The sequence below is a fragment of the Poecilia mexicana genome, unplaced genomic scaffold (genome assembly GCF_051168715.1).
Source record: "Poecilia mexicana isolate PSO_F unplaced genomic scaffold, ASM5116871v1 scaffold_15, whole genome shotgun sequence".
Classification (NCBI taxonomy): Eukaryota; Metazoa; Chordata; class Actinopteri; order Cyprinodontiformes; family Poeciliidae; genus Poecilia; species Poecilia mexicana.
Window position 1 is genome coordinate 11,506,054 of NW_028263384.1, and position 13,013 is coordinate 11,519,066.

Sequence of the window (13,013 nt, forward strand, 5' to 3'; positions counted from 1 at the left end):
CAGCATTGTTTTGTTTCGGTCGCTTACTCTAGTAATCCAATTAAATAATTTTAAACTATAAGACAGGAAAACTGTCTTGTTGTTTATGACATTCATAAGGGGTAACCCACCCGTGTCAACTCAAATTACACCACAACAAGCTCCACATGCTAACTCCTCTGCAATCTGATCTCAGATAGCTGGAAGACGATGAGCTGATTAACTCATATGTGCAGCTAAAGATGATCTTATGTGTACTGATATAACTGTCAATGGCAGGTTTAGCCACTATGTGTCAGTATTATTTATTCTTGGTCACATGGTGAAGCTCGGATAGATGTAAGCAGAAGAAGAAGTGGTTGTAATAGAGGTGTGGCAAATAAAATGTGGTAAATAAACACAATAGCATGTTTTCATTTGGTTGTTTCTTAGGAATCACAGGAAAAACGTGTTTAAATTGCAGGCTGTGGAGGTTAAAAGAAGGCGGCGATGAGTTCAAGTCTCCATACAGCGTCGTGTCACAATCCGTCAAAAATCTGTATAGTGGTAGAAGCAATGTTCATCTTGTTAAGGATCCTGGTTTATCTCCAGGCTTGTACAAGATGGAGACGAATGTCCATACAAACCACAAATGCGTGTTAGTTTTTGAACTGAATCCCCCAGAGAGACATTTGTCTCTGATTCAGACTTTCCTTTCTCTTCTCCTGCCTGCTCAAAGTTTAGCTTCGGATGTGTATATCAGCAGTGACTTGCTTCATATCTTTTGTCTGAACATATTTATCTCATCTGTCTGCTCCAGCAGATTAGATAACTGGTGAAGGTGGTAAAACCGCAGCAAACTGGTCATTTTTGGTGTTTAGATTGTGTCAAACCAGCCGCCTCAGCAGACACCGTAGCACATTCGAAGGCAGAAAAATGCTTTTGCATGGATCATAACTTTGCACTGTGACTCCACAATGGTAAACACTGTAGCCAACAGTAAAAAACTAAGTACGTACACATGCGAGGAGCTGATCAAGATTATAAAGGATGCTGTGTGCTCACTTCAAAAGAAGTTTAACCTGAAACAGTGAGTGCTTTTTAAAGCTGCGCCGCCAGCTATAATGTTTCAAGGTTAAAAATGAAAAAAAGAAAAAGAAAAAGGAAACATAACACCTAAGGTGATATGGAATAAAGCCGCTTTTCAAAGCTTGTGTAGCGTCTTTGTGGTCATGCAGAAGAAGCCAGAGAGAAATTAAAATGTTTGAACTTCAGACACAAACAAACAACTTCTGTACAGCTGCTTCGGTAAAATGTCTAGAGAGCAAACTAGAGAAACGCTGTTTACGTTTCTGTGGACTCGACGACACGGAAGAAGTGGTGTGATAAACGTACCCTCACGATTTCATCCAACCAGTACAATCCACACACACACACACACACACGCTCGCACACACACACACACACACACACACACACACACACACACACACACACACTGTAATATAGAAGTGTTTCCACAGCTACACACAAACCATCACTTCTGCTTTTGCAGAAAACGGAGATCATAAATAAAGCACTTCAACTGCAGGAAGACTGGTAATCCCCTCTATTAGAGGGAGTTTTTGTAGCCACTTGACCTGACTTAGACTTGATGGTGCTTTCAGGGTATCAACACCCCTTGAACACGCCACTCTTTGCCATGTTACAATCACCAGCCTCAGTGTGTTTCCTTTGGATTTGACAGACCAGTTGAACATGATTGTGAAATCTCCAGAAAAGAATGTGCCATGTCAGATGTTTCACATTGTTTTAGCTAACCATGCCTTAACCCCTCAACTTCCACCCCTAAAACGCTTATGTGTAAGTGAATGGCACCAGGGTCCGCAAGAGGGCTAAGGGGGTTTTAACTTGTACACAGCTGCAGCATTGATGGTTCTGGTATCTTCCATGATCTTCAAGATGATATTTTCTTTCACTAATGTTCCCCAAAAAACCTCTGAGGAAAAAAACTTCATTTATTCTCAGATCGAATTAATTGTGAGTTGACTATTAATTAGCTGTATTTCTGAAGGCAAATTGTGGCATTGGATTTCATTTTAGGGTGCAAAAACATATACAGATTTCTTGTACACATATATAAACACAGAGCAATACCTAAGTAAAAATATCCATCAGTCTGTTCATCAAAAAATAAAACCCTGTTTTCTTTTCCGTCAACTTAACAATGAGCAGCATCTTTGTGTTGGTCTATTGCATAAAATCCCAATGAAACACACAGATGTTTGTGGTTGTAGCGTGACGAAAGAGCAAGACACCAAGTGCACGATGAGGTGTACATGCACATGTGGTTAACAGGTGGAGTTTATTTTAAGGAGGGCCGCGTTACTTGGTGAGTTCTTCAGGGATACGGCACATTTTCCATGCAGGGCGGCAGACAGGCAGGCAGGGAGGCAGCAGCTCTCAAGGGGACCGCGGGCTTCAGTCTCATCCAGCTGAACTTACCAACCCCTCGACTTGTGGTGTTAGTGTGCCGTGGGTTAGCTTTAGCCTGCGTGGATGCGCCTGCCTTGCCTGTGGTTTTAGCTGCCTTTTTAGCTCCTGGAGCACCTTCTTTGTGTCGCGTTGTGGTGGCGGTGGCGCCACCGGCTCTGGTGGCGGCGGTGGCCGCAGCGGCACTTTGCTGTTTTTTAGCTGCAGCGTCTCGAGGTCGAACCTGGTTTGTCCGGGCAGGTGGTTTAGTCACACACCTCTCTGAGCGGTTCAGAACAGGCAGGAAGGAAGAAGTGAAGAATTTGTAGAATTAAAAAGACAATGAGCATTTGCATTGTTGCAAAGAGATGAACAGGCTGACATGCAGGCAGCAATAGACTGTGAAAAATAGTAGAGGTGGTGTTGGGGAAAAAAAAAAGAAAGAGCTGAAGCCTTTAAATAGGCTTTGATAGATGATGTATGTGCATTACTTTCCCAGCATCCCAGCTCTCATGGTATCTGTTGCTTTATTTGCTAAATCTGCTCCCTTTGGCTTTCTGACTATTGGCAAATTGCTACAAGTTCAATGCTAACGCAATTGAGAGGAAAACATCACAACACTTAAGCAGCATCAGTCTGAGGAGCAGAGGCCTGAGAGAGTGGGACGCATTAGGAGGAGGAGATGCTGCGCTGCTCGGACTGTGGCTCCCTGCTGGAGGCTGATGTAATGGCATTATCAGTTTGAACACATTAGGCTCCCTCATTGATCCCTCAGAGAGGTCAACGTCAGCTAGAGAACGGACACATTTCCAGATGCAATGCGTCGTTTCAGAACCTACAAAAGACTCAAAAAATATTCTGGACAACGAAAATTAACCGTTTAAAAAAACAAAAATGGTCTTAGCAGTTCGTTTGGCCCAGGGGAGCTACAGCAACAATGACCCAACTACAGATCTGACTCTGGCATTTTGTGGTAAGTGCCTTTTAGTGGAGACGTACCGAAAAATTGGCTGGTGACTGGAATCGTCCGATTTTACCCTCGACCGGCCATGCTCAGTTACGTTTTCCGATCAGATAACGCATCAGATTTAAACGTTAAAAGATTGTGCTGACAAAAATGTTTCATCGTCAATGAAACATGTTTCAGCATCACAGAGGTGTTTCAAAATGAAGTCAGATGCAAGACTTCTCTTTATAAAGTCATCAATTTCGACTAAAATCTATATTGCTGGATCAGAACTATGGAAAAATCTCTCGACCGTTGCACCTTTTCTTAATAAAACAGGAACAATTTACAGGACAACCAACAACCAGAGTTATCTTAACTGAGAATGAGAAAAGTATTTATAATGGTTGTGAAATGTTTTCTGAAAATCAGGAGAAAGGGGAAGTCCCGCCACATCTAAACCTTTAACAAGTAGAGAAGTAGAGATGGGAATTTGCCTCAGCCCTACAGGTCAGAGCAACAATTTAAACAGGAATGGACAAAAAGAAGAAAACCAAACTACCTGATGTTTTCTCCTCTGTGCCGATTGGTCCAGCAGCTTGTTCCTCCACCAGAGCTTCAGGAGACTCGATATCCACTTTGACTTCCTCTGGAGTTAAACTGGACGACGCATGGCCGTTCAGATTTTCACTACTGATCGGTTCATCTGAGAGAAAAAAAAATTTGCATTCACTTCAACAACAAGCAACTTTGGTGACATCGAAGAAAGTTAAAGTTAAAAAACTCCCCTTGTGAAGAAAAATCTGTAATTTCAGCCAAGATTAGAATATTTTACAAATGTACAACTTATAATGTGCAGGTTTGTAGTAATCATGCAGTATGGAAATAATCACACTGTTTGGTCCTGGACCGGATGCTAGAAACCAGGACAACAAAGACACACAAAATAAATAAGTGCACACACACATTCACACACACACACATTCACACCAAAGGGCAAATTAAAGTGGAAAGCAAAAAATCAACCTAACATGCATGATTTTGATTTTGATTTTGATCCCATGAATCTCCCGGGAGGACGAGCAAACACCAAACAGAAACGTCTGTTTGGGATTTTAATCTGGGACTCTTGGTGCCAATATAGACAAAATGAGACGAACCTTGCTCAGGGATAAGAACCCCCTTCCTGATGAGCTCCTCTCTTGTTTGTCTAGTGGAGATTTTTCTCTCTAGAACTGTAATAAGAAAAAGATGAAGATGGATGTCGAACTCGGTAAAGAAATGTAGTATGCTCTCCTTCAGACTTTCTTTTGGTAAAGGCAATCATTTTACACAGGACTCTAAAATGTCTATACTTAAATCATCATTCCTCTCTCGAGCCATTGTCCTGTTATCACACACTGTTCTGTCTTATTGAACCATTAAAAAAAAGTAGCAAAAGTAGAGTAGTGAGGAAAACAAGATTGCCGCATCATGTTTTCCTAACATCATGCAACCCAAAGCGTTCCTCAGGGCACATCAAACGATATGTGCAACGTCCAACAAATCTGGTTAGAGGGACTGCTGAATGTTACGTTTCTCAGCAGAATCACAAAAGTAATTTCCAGATTTTCCACTTTGTGTTGACCAGGGCTGGGAAATGAAATGTATATATATATATATATTTTTTTTTTTACCAATTAATCAAATTTTAAGTCTAAGAAGGCTTAATTATTGGAAAATCTATTTTTTTTCCACCAATGTTCAGAGAGATGCCAGTTCACACAAGCATGGGCAAATGATTAAGTTATCATCTTGTTTTACAGTGTCTGTTTATTTGGACTTTGAATTCAGGTCAACTCCCAGAACGGATGGCTGAAATAAAACAAAAGTTATTGAAAATATTTTTTGTCATTTGTAATTTCTTTAAGAAAAAAAAAAATAAAAGATTAAAATCGTAAATCAAATTTGGTATGATAAAATCTGAGATCTTATTTTTATGCCATGTTGTCTAGTCCTGGTGTTGACTAATTCACACAGAACTGCCTGCTTTAACCACTCAGCAACTGTTGCTCTGCTGTCTAAACAAACAGGTGTGACTTTCCACTGATATATTTAACAATACGGCCTTTTTTTATTTTATAAGGTCAGAAATGTAAGGATTCTTTCTAGTAAATTATCCTGGAAACAAGCCACAAACTTGCACAGACAAATCAAAAAGCAGAATATTACACTAACCAGATATAGGAGAGGGAGGGGAAAAAGAGCCTCTGGTGTTTCCATTTACTTCTGTCTCTTTTTATTTCCTGACCAACAGCTCAGGAATAAACCAGGAAGAATTACAAACAAGCCATGCAACCGTTTCCTTTTAAAGCTCTTCTGGGAGTTAGAGCGGTCCAATTCATATTTAATGTTCCCCACAAACCCAACGGTACAAGCCGTGACACTGTCCAGACTTTTGATTGGAGAGAACAACTCGGCAGTTGTTAGCACAGAGTCGAAAACACTTACAGCTGCACATTTCGCACATCCTACCTTTGGAGAGATCCTGGAACTTGTCGCTGGTTTTCTTCTTCCTCCACTTCCAGGGTTTGAACAGTTTTCCCAGTGTTGACAGTTTCCCTCGTTGCTGTCGCGACCCATGGGCATTCTGGGTATTGGAGGCGTTGTCCACCACCACATCACAGCTGGCCACAGATGATTTCTCCAGGCCATCGACTAGAATATGACATAAATATGTGGAAAAAAACAAAAACAAAGTTTAACTAATCTGTATGTAGCCTTTACAGTTCTGTTCCTTGATTTATATCTGTCCATAGAGTGCTTCACATTAATAATGTAATTTTTATAGTAAATTTGCATCTAAAGAGTAAAACAGGCTGCACTTTAAATGCAGCTCAGTGTTTAAAATAAAATTCATGACCCTACATGTTTTCCGATCCAGCTTCATTTTTTTTCTGGGTAAAAACAGTTTTGGTTTTTTTCAACCTGCTGATTCTGAGTTTTACCGTTTCTGACTTTACAAACTTTAAGCACACAAACTCTTTATTTATTGACCACAAACAAAAGAAATGTGCTGCAGCTTCCTTCATGTGGCACTGGCAGAAAATTAGGAACTGAAGATTGTCCAGGTTTATAAATCAAAAATATATACCCAGACATTTTTCACATTTTTATTAAGCCCAACAGTGTATTGAAATAAAAATAGTTTTTCATCTTGTTGTTTTGCTGAACTGAAGAAAAAGATTTTCGATTTGGTGACCGGTCAATTACTAGTCACAGCTGATCACAGAAAATTGGGTTTTTAAATCCAGCTTTTAGCACACAGAGGGACAAAATGAGCATGCTTTCAAAAGGATTTCAATTAGAAACACTCTTTAAACAACCCCCAAAAAGTCCAATTTCATTTAAATGGATAAGACAAACCTTGAAGGGTTTCCAAGTATTTACTGATTTTTCTCAGCTGCAACACTCCAAAAGAAAAAAGTTAACTATGACAATCTGACTCCACTTTGACTGAAGTGCTCAGAGTTGTCCAACGTATGCAATTGCTTGGCTTCATCTCGCTTCAAATCACCTCTGCTAGAAGCTCAGAGAGCAGATCTTGCACCTATGCATTTCTTTTATCCCCAGAGTCTGTCTCTTTTGAGGTGAACACACACACTGTGTCCTACAGGACTTGAGTTTGATGTTTTTTTTCCAATCCAGCAGTGTCTTAAATGCTGGGTGAACAAACATTGTGCGTAGCTTTGAAAGTGAAAAACCCTGCAAAAAAAAAAAAAAAAAAAAGGAAGAAAAAATGTTGGATTCTTTTCAAATCTTATCAGATGTCAGATGGTGTCAAACTGTTTTATTATTGCATTCAGTCGTTCAGTGGAGACACAGCCATGTCTTGTTGTTTTGCTCATATAAAAATCAATTTGCTGCTGATTGGTTGGCTTATATGAGCACCGATAGATTGTGTTGATGTCAATATTAGTTGCTAGTGGCAGGAAACAAAAAATATGGAATGAAAGGACTCAGAGGGTGGACGATGGACAGTAAAGATGGATAAAAAGCTGAATTTTCTGCAAGAGTTCAGTTGAAAATCAGAAGATATCAGAAGATTTTCTTACTCGTTAACCTCAGCATCAGGATGGAGTGTCCAAAATAAAAGCCCACATGGTGCATTTAGCAAATACCGTTTCTTGCATAGGTGTAGGCATTAGCCGACTAATCAACAAGGCCAATATTTTGTCTTGCTTAAAACACAGTCATCAGACTCACCTCAGCATGCTTAGCAGAAAACCACAGAGCCACAACTATGAGCAGCAGGGTGTTGCTGTGCATAATGTAAGAGTGAGAGACATGATAACACAGCATTCAGTCAATCAAATAGCAACAAGCTAACCTCACTGGAGTTTCTGTTAGTTTGGTGCTTTTTTTAAAATCATGCTCTTGCTGTAATTGTCAAAAACAAACCCTTTTCTAACAATCCAAGGAGGAATAGTGCGCCCACAGCATCACAGATCTTCCACCATACTTAACACAGCCAATGGGGTGCTCGCTTTTTATCCCATCAAATTAATTTCTTTAAAAGAGCAAATTCAAAATTCAGTTTTAAAGAGCTGATTGGATACATTAAGGAATAAAAACACCATCCAAAACAACCAGCTCCTATTTACAAATTATTTGACCCCAAAACCTAATAGCTAGTTGTTCTTTCACTGGGAGCAGCAACAACCAACAAGCATTTATATCAGAGCAAGACATGCTGCTTTTTCAGATACCGTAAGACCTTTTAGCCTACTGCATGCTGTTGAACAAGTTCTGTTTAGGTTTTCGATTCTACAAATACAGTACTAATTAGACTGTGGGTGTAGCAAGTGATACTGCAATCAGCTTTCCACAAAATATAGCTCATGATGGCTAACTTGCGATTTAACAATTGGGGCAGATACATTTTCACATGTGGTCAGGTCAATTTGGAAAACTTTCTTCCCTTCATGGATGGGATTTTCATTTAGAATCTTTTGTATTTACTTGGGCTATTTGTGTCCAATACTCAACACATTTGGTGATCTGGACATTTAAAAGCCATAGAAAGCAAAGAACTGCATAAACTCAACCTTTATTCTTGCTGCAATGACTTCTGTAAAAGTCAGTGTGGCAGGATTTAAGCAAAATTCAATGTCTCAAATATATGAAAATATATATTTGATTATTAAAAATGAAAACACTGAAGTGAGCCGCAGAGGCCCAAGCACGCTTTCCCAAAACGGCTCTAACAGAGTCTCTTGCCTGCACACCGACACACATTTCCTGTTCCTGTGTTGATATAAAATCACAACAATAGGTGCAGTTTAACAGCTGCATTGTGCAACTAATGATGGGAAAATCAGTAACAGCACTCATAATCACCATAAGACCGACTACAAAACCTCTTGTGGGCCACAACTAAACAAGAACAATAGACTTAGTACTCTCTGGGCAGACAGAGGAGAAATACACAGAAACGGTTCACAGAAGTGAAAGAAAACTTGAGTCCTGAGAGCAAAGAGAACAGGAACAGAAAGAGAAAAAGAAATTCAAGTTCAAAGTTCAGGATTTCTTCATAACTATTTGATTCGTAGCTGGTAATTAAATACGAACCACGAAACATGCGTTCTAAATATGACTGAGTTAGGTTTTGTTTTTAATGGCAGCTGATGATCTGCATCATCCGTTTTCATAATGCTTACGTCTCTTATTTAAACAGGACTCAGCATTACTACAATAACATATTTTAAAATGAAAGAGGAAGGTTCTGTCATCATGGAGGAATACAGAAAAACTAAAGTCCAAATTATTGACCCTCATACAGCACAGAAAGCAGAACTCCTCATCCTTTGCTGAGTAAGTCAAACAAATGCCCAGTTGTTTTATTATCATGAATTCAATCTTCAGAGAAAGCCAATAACCTCGCAATCCAGACCAAACATTCCCTAAACTCAAAGCCCAGAAGATGAAATGCTACAAGCTTCCAACTGACTGAGGTTTTCCAATGTTTTAATAAAATATTTCATATTTTCCACTGGAACTGAAAGGCCTGTTAACATCCACGCATTTTCAAAATAATTTAGAAGAACAAAATGACCCAATATTTATCTCATTTGCAGTATCTTTTACAACAACAACATATAGTGGTTTGTATAATTTCCTTCCAAATTCAATATCAAGTTTAGCAATATGCCGTACCATCTCTATGCTGATGATATTCAGCCATATTGCTCATTCAAAGTGTATATCTCCTTAAAACGTTACCTCCTCAACTGTCTGCTTGACTAGTAGAGCTTAGATTTATGGCCCGACCCGAAATCCGAGCTGGGTCGGGCCAAAATTATTGGCTTGATGGTCAGGTCGGGTTGGACTTGGGTTTCTGTGGCACGAGCATTTAATAAGCCTGCAATAAATCCAGCAAAGAGAAAACCAAACTAGAACGCAAGACATAGAGTTGTATTAATCTACTTATTATAGAGGAGTTGGTGGCTTACCCTGGAGCAGAAGGTCATTAGACTGCACACATTGTTCCGCTCCCATCAATCACACATCCCAGATTATCTAAACTCTATTATTGAGCATCAATCATTGATGCAATAGACCATTGGTGAAGCAAATATAACATCTCCAATATATTGGAAATGTAGGTATATTTGTCCAACAAACCTCTGGATCGCAGTGAAGTTAACATCGTCTTTTGAAAATCACTGACGACGACACACAAACTACTTCTTTCATTTCGGCAACATTCTCAAATAAATAAAAATGCACCAAAAACTATGATTGCAATATTTTATACTTTTACTTCTTCTCATTTAGACTACGGTAATGACATTTTCCTTTGAATAAGAGGAAGCTCAACCATCTCTGACTGCTGCTGCTGCTTGACCTTTAACCAACACACACAAGAGAGACTGCAATAGTCGTGATCTACCATCACTTCAGCGGTTGCACATTTATGCTATAGTTCATTTTAAAATCTTGCCGTTTACTTTTATAGCTCCTCTTACATGTCTGACCTGATCTCAACTTCCCTCTCTACCGGCGGCGTGAGGTCTTCGGGTCAAAACCCGTAAGTTCTAAATATATAAAAGAAACCTGTTTGAAGATGAAGAATACTGGAGGTAGGACCGAGTGATTTAGACCAACAGAGCGAAATCCAAGTGTAGAGATGAATCCCACTGAGAATCGGTGGCAGGTCTTGAAAATAGCCGCTCACATATGCTCTGCGTAATCCGACTGATCTTGGGCTATGTTGTAATGAACAATGAGGAAAGAATTCAACTTCTAGATGTGCAAAGTCGGTAAAATGCTCCAAAACACTATCTCAGCTGTAATTACAGTAAAATGTGGTTTGACAAAGTACTTAGTCAAGGGGGCTGAATACAAATGCAATCTAAATAAAATCTTTCCAGATTTTATTTAGATATTTTTAAAGCAAGCAACATTTTTTCCCCCTAAGCAGCAGGTTTGTGTTACTTGTGTTGACTTATCGCGTCAAATCTTAATAAAATGTACTAATGTTTGTGGTTGTAATACGACAAAATGTGGAAAATGGGGAATTGATACTTTTGCAAGGCATTCTAAGAGGGGATGCAAACAAAAAGGCAGGATAATGGGACGGCCTATTGCTTCATCCAATAACATCTGTTTAATAGATCTGCACTTCTTGGATTACTTAGCCCAGGATGTTTTTAAAACGGTCACTAAATTCAACTGTAAAACGTAGCAATATGCCTGATCAGTATTGGGATTCCAACTTGCTTTTACTCAAAAAAGGTGGTTGAATTCATCTCCAGCGAAAGCTACAAACACACCTGGCTGTTCCAGAGAGAAATGACCTCCAGATGTATTTTTGAAGAAAGCTCACTTAGCACACATTACCGAGGCTTTAACATCACACACTGAAACCGATTTCACACTGAGCTGTTTCTTTCTTTTTAATCACTTTGACTCGGCCAACCTAGAATAGTGACTCAGGCTTTGGATATACAGCAGATGTGGGAACGGGTAGGCTAATCAGAAACACAACTTGTGACACAGTCGAGATCTGACTGAGGTAATCCCCCACTGGGTTTGTCCAGTTATAAAACTGCTATGCAAAGATACGCAGCCAATGGGCTTATTTGCAGTTACACATCATAAAGTGAACAGAATATTAAATCCTTTAAAGGCAGTTTGTTGTTATTATTGCCAGTGCTCTCCCCTGAAAACAAAGTATTGTATTGAAGCCAGTGTGTGTGCTTTTTTTCTCAGAATATATATCAGGGACATGTGTTGAGGAGGAGGGGAAAGGGAGAGGCTTGTTTCCTTCCTTCACTGCAAGTTACCAGGGGAGAGAAGAAATAAACGTCACAAACAGAGGAAGAGGGATGGAGCTGGAGAAAGAGGCAAAAATATACAGAGGACAGCAGATACAGGGGACAGAAAGGAGCCTGAAGTTTGGGGAAAATATGTGGTAAGAAAATATGGAAGAAAGGAAGGGGAAGAGAAGAAGAACAAGGCAAAAAAAAGAGAGGTGTTGGACACGAATAGAGGGAGGAGCAACCTAACACTTATGTCATTTCTTCCTAATCTAAAAGCCAGAGAACCACAGTGCACCAAAACTTATAATACACACAATAATTCACAGGACAAGCAACCTGGACGTTGTTAAGACTGCTACACCATTTGGACCATCACACCGTGGCTTCACTGGGTTTGTTTTTTTTGTTGTTTTTTTTACAGCGGCCATTATTGCTGACAGACGGCAGAGGGCATATCAGTTTCTACGTTAATAGTCCTTCACTATGATCCTTCCTGCTTCTACAGAGCTGTAAAGTCAGCAAATTCAAGCGCACCACAGTACTGTTATGTCATCTATAATGCAATAATGTGGAGCATATTCATCATTATAAGAGACAGGGGTTTCACTGGGGGCGCAATCGAGTGTTGCGTTAGCTGCGGACAGCACCACAGAAAGGTCCAGTTTGTTTCCATTTTGAGTCACATGTTCCTTCCTGCATCCCATCACCTCAAGGGGTTTCCATTACCTGATTGAAAGAGCAATGCTAACCTTACGACAGAAACAAAAGGAGAAGAAAAGGAGTACATTTATGCAGTATTTTAGGGATGGGTTGGATCTAAATTTTAATTAGTGTTTAAACATTAGATGAGACTAGAGATGCACAATGTCTGAAAAACAAGCAATTGCAATACTATTGCTGAATGTTGCAACGGCAAGATAACGTATGATTACCCCACATTTCCTTGAGTCCGGCATTTTCTCTTTATTATAATGACCCAACTGATCAATTTGACCGTCATCTACTAAAACTTCAAGTTTGGGGCAGACAGCAGTGGAAGCTCATCCGAAAGCTCAAATTAGCTATTTGCTCACAGAAATGCCAATAATAAGGACATTTTGAATGTTATAAATTACAAGATAATGACTGAGACTGAGCTGATTTCAGATGTAAAGTTTATTTTGTTCTGAAACAATCAGATTTTTTTATTACCAGGTTCCCTTAATGTCACATCTGTGTGGTCCGATGAGGCTACCGCTAACAGACTGCTACGAGCCATTAACAGTCCTCAGTCAGTAAACATCACTGCAAACTCTTTTAAAGTAAACATGTGAGCCAGTATTTTAAGTACTGGC

The 13,013-nt window shown here is 39.6% G+C and overlaps 1 protein-coding gene across 4 annotated transcripts in view; it reads right to left on the reverse strand.

Annotated features, from left to right (window-relative positions):
• phactr2 (phosphatase and actin regulator 2) overlaps nt 1-13,013 on the reverse strand; it is a 51,450-nt gene that overhangs the window by 14,205 nt on the left and 24,232 nt on the right. For 3 of the 4 annotated variants that reach the window (XM_015013600.2, XM_088012999.1, XM_088012998.1), the window contains exons 2-4: nt 5,891-6,073; nt 4,537-4,611; nt 3,939-4,082 (exon numbers count right to left, since the gene is read on the reverse strand). In XM_015013600.2, coding sequence (XP_014869086.2) covers nt 3,939-4,082; nt 4,537-4,611; nt 5,891-6,073 — 402 coding nt within the window. The remainder of the gene's footprint in view (nt 1-3,938; nt 4,083-4,536; nt 4,612-5,890; nt 6,074-13,013) is intronic. The other variant, XM_088012997.1, reaches the window with a different exon arrangement.